The 2,342-nt window shown below is 43.8% G+C and overlaps 1 protein-coding gene across 1 annotated transcript in view; it reads left to right on the plus strand.

Moving 5' to 3' along the window:
• The window catches only part of znf608 (zinc finger protein 608), a 14,883-nt gene that overhangs the window by 774 nt on the left and 11,767 nt on the right, over positions 1-2,342 (plus strand). The window contains exon 2 of the mRNA XM_014034551.1: positions 1,920-2,190. Within this exon, the coding sequence (XP_013890005.1) occupies positions 1,920-2,190 (271 nt within the window). The remainder of the gene's footprint in view (positions 1-1,919; positions 2,191-2,342) is intronic.

A 2,342-nucleotide genomic window follows, 5' to 3' on the forward strand; every position in this document is an offset into this window, starting at 1 on the left:
GATGTGATTGTGATGCTGTAATTCTGAGTGTTTTATGTGCTGCAGAACAGGAACCTGCTGTAAAACAGCAATTATGCTGAGTCAGGCTTGATTTTTAATAATCTTTTCCTGTTGAATAAATAAATCAGTCAGTCATCAGTTAATCATCCTCACCTGCTCAGTCATCCTCAGTCAGCCCCGCCCCCAGGTGTTCATCATGTCCTCCTTCCCTCTGTTAGTTTAAATACTGGTCAGTTACTCCACACCTCACTGGCTCATTGTTTGGTTTACCCCTCTGTTTTGGTTCCTCTGTTGGTTTTTCTTGTGTTGTTTTATTTGCTGCCCCGTCAGCCTTTTGTTTTGTTAAATAAATATTTTTACTTAAAGAGCTGCTGACCTCCGTTTGGATTTGGATTCTTTCCCTCGTCCACTTTAACATGTAGTTGAGCAGGAGGAACACTGATATCCAGCTCTGAGCTGCAGGGAGTCCAACTGTTGAAGATATTCTTTTACTTTATCTGCAGCAGAGAAACTTTAGCTGTTTTTGGCTGCTTCGATCTTTTTCTTTGGTTTAGCTAGCTTTAGCTTCTGTTCTGACTGTTTTGATCTTACGTCATGTTTCAGTTTGTACAGCTGCAGGTCTGCAGGTCTGCAGGTTTTGGCTCAGACCCGAGCAGATGACAGATCTGACCCTGACCCAGCACACAGAGCAGCTCAGTTCTGGACCCGCTCCCACGGTTCTGTTCTCTCAGGTGTGAGAACAGGTCTGAGTTCTGCTCCTTCGCTGCAGCTTCAGCTGCTCTATCAGCTGAATTATTTCCCAGAGGAGCTGTAAGCTCAGGACACGACCGGAGCTCTGGTGACCAGGATTCATCACAGGTTACTGTGATAACACTGGAGGTTCTGATGGTTCTGGTGGTTCTGATGGTTCTGGTGGTTCTGGTGGTTCTGGTGGTTCTGNTGGTTCTGATGGTTCTGGTGGTTCTGGTGGTTCTGGTGGTTCTGATGGTTCTGATGGTTCTGGTGGTTCTGGTGGTTCTGGTGGTTCTGATGAAACGCTGCTGGATCCTGGGAGCTGAGAAATAAAAACTGTCTTCATTAATTAAGACATGAAAGAGGAAATTATAATGTTTCTACAAACATTTTAATCTCATTTATTTACAGATGATTTATTTATATAAAGACTTGATTAAAAAAGTTTCACCTCCTGACTAAAGTTAAAGATATGTTTGTTTGTCTGTTAGTAAAATATCTAAGCAGTGGATGGAAATGAATCATTGGATCTGACAGTTTTCCAGGTTGAGCTGGAGTTGGGTGGTAGCAGCTGAGAGTCGTCCTCATCACACACTCTGAGCTCTCTGAGTTTAAATTAAAGTTTAAATTCAATAAATTTAAGGATTTAAAGTGCCTGTCATGTTTATCCTTCAAATGCAAAAAGTCAAAGAAAACATATTTATATTTAAGAAAATTAGCATAGTACACATGATTTTACTCATTTTGTCTGATAACTGACATATTTTCTCTTGAATTTGGCTCAAAGTGAAACAGGAAGTGACATCAAAGGGGAACTCTTAAAGAAAAGAAAATCTCTGGTTTTTGTTTTTTGAAACAATCTTATTTAATCTCTTCTTCATCTCTGATAGAGACTCAAAATAATCCAAAGAAACATCAGATTCTTCTCTACACATTCCCCTGTGACATCACTTCCTGTTTCTTCACACACAAATATCTCAACAACTGTTCATCTCAGCTGCATGAAATTTGTTTTGCAGCATGTTCTCATTGTTCTCTTTCCAAAAACACATTCACATTTATTACAAAGATCTGATGTCACAGGCCCTTTAAGGATGTTAATTTGTTTGAAAATCATTCATGAACAGGTCCTGGACACAGAACCTTAGAACACCTGTTAAACAGAAATATAAATCTGTCTCCTGCAGGTGGACCCCATGTTCACGGTCCCAGCGCCCCCTGCTCCCGGACACCCCGGGGCCCCTGGACCCTCCCTGCCCCCAGCCCCCTCCTTCTCTGCCTCAGCCCTGCCCACTTCCAGTCCCAAACAGCTGGCGGTCCGGACCCGCTCTGTCGGCACCAACACGCAGGACGGGGCCGTCTCAGGGGCCCCGACCTTTGAACCAGCCCGCTTGGGCCCCTGCCAGCCTGGAACCAGTGTCAACCTGGAGGGAATCGTCTGGCACGAGACGGAGGAAGGTGAGGGAGGTTCTGGGAACTGGATCTGGGTTCTGTCCACTTTCTGTGACCCGTTAAGGTTCTGAGCTGCAGGTCCAAACAGGACTGATTCAGTTTGTTCTGTTTCTGAGCATCACAGCAGAACCCATCCCGATATATACTGTATATATATA

The sequence above is a fragment of the Austrofundulus limnaeus genome, unplaced genomic scaffold, assembly GCF_001266775.1.
Source record: "Austrofundulus limnaeus strain Quisiro unplaced genomic scaffold, Austrofundulus_limnaeus-1.0 Scaffold2165, whole genome shotgun sequence".
NCBI classification, from domain to species: Eukaryota; Metazoa; Chordata; class Actinopteri; order Cyprinodontiformes; family Rivulidae; genus Austrofundulus; species Austrofundulus limnaeus.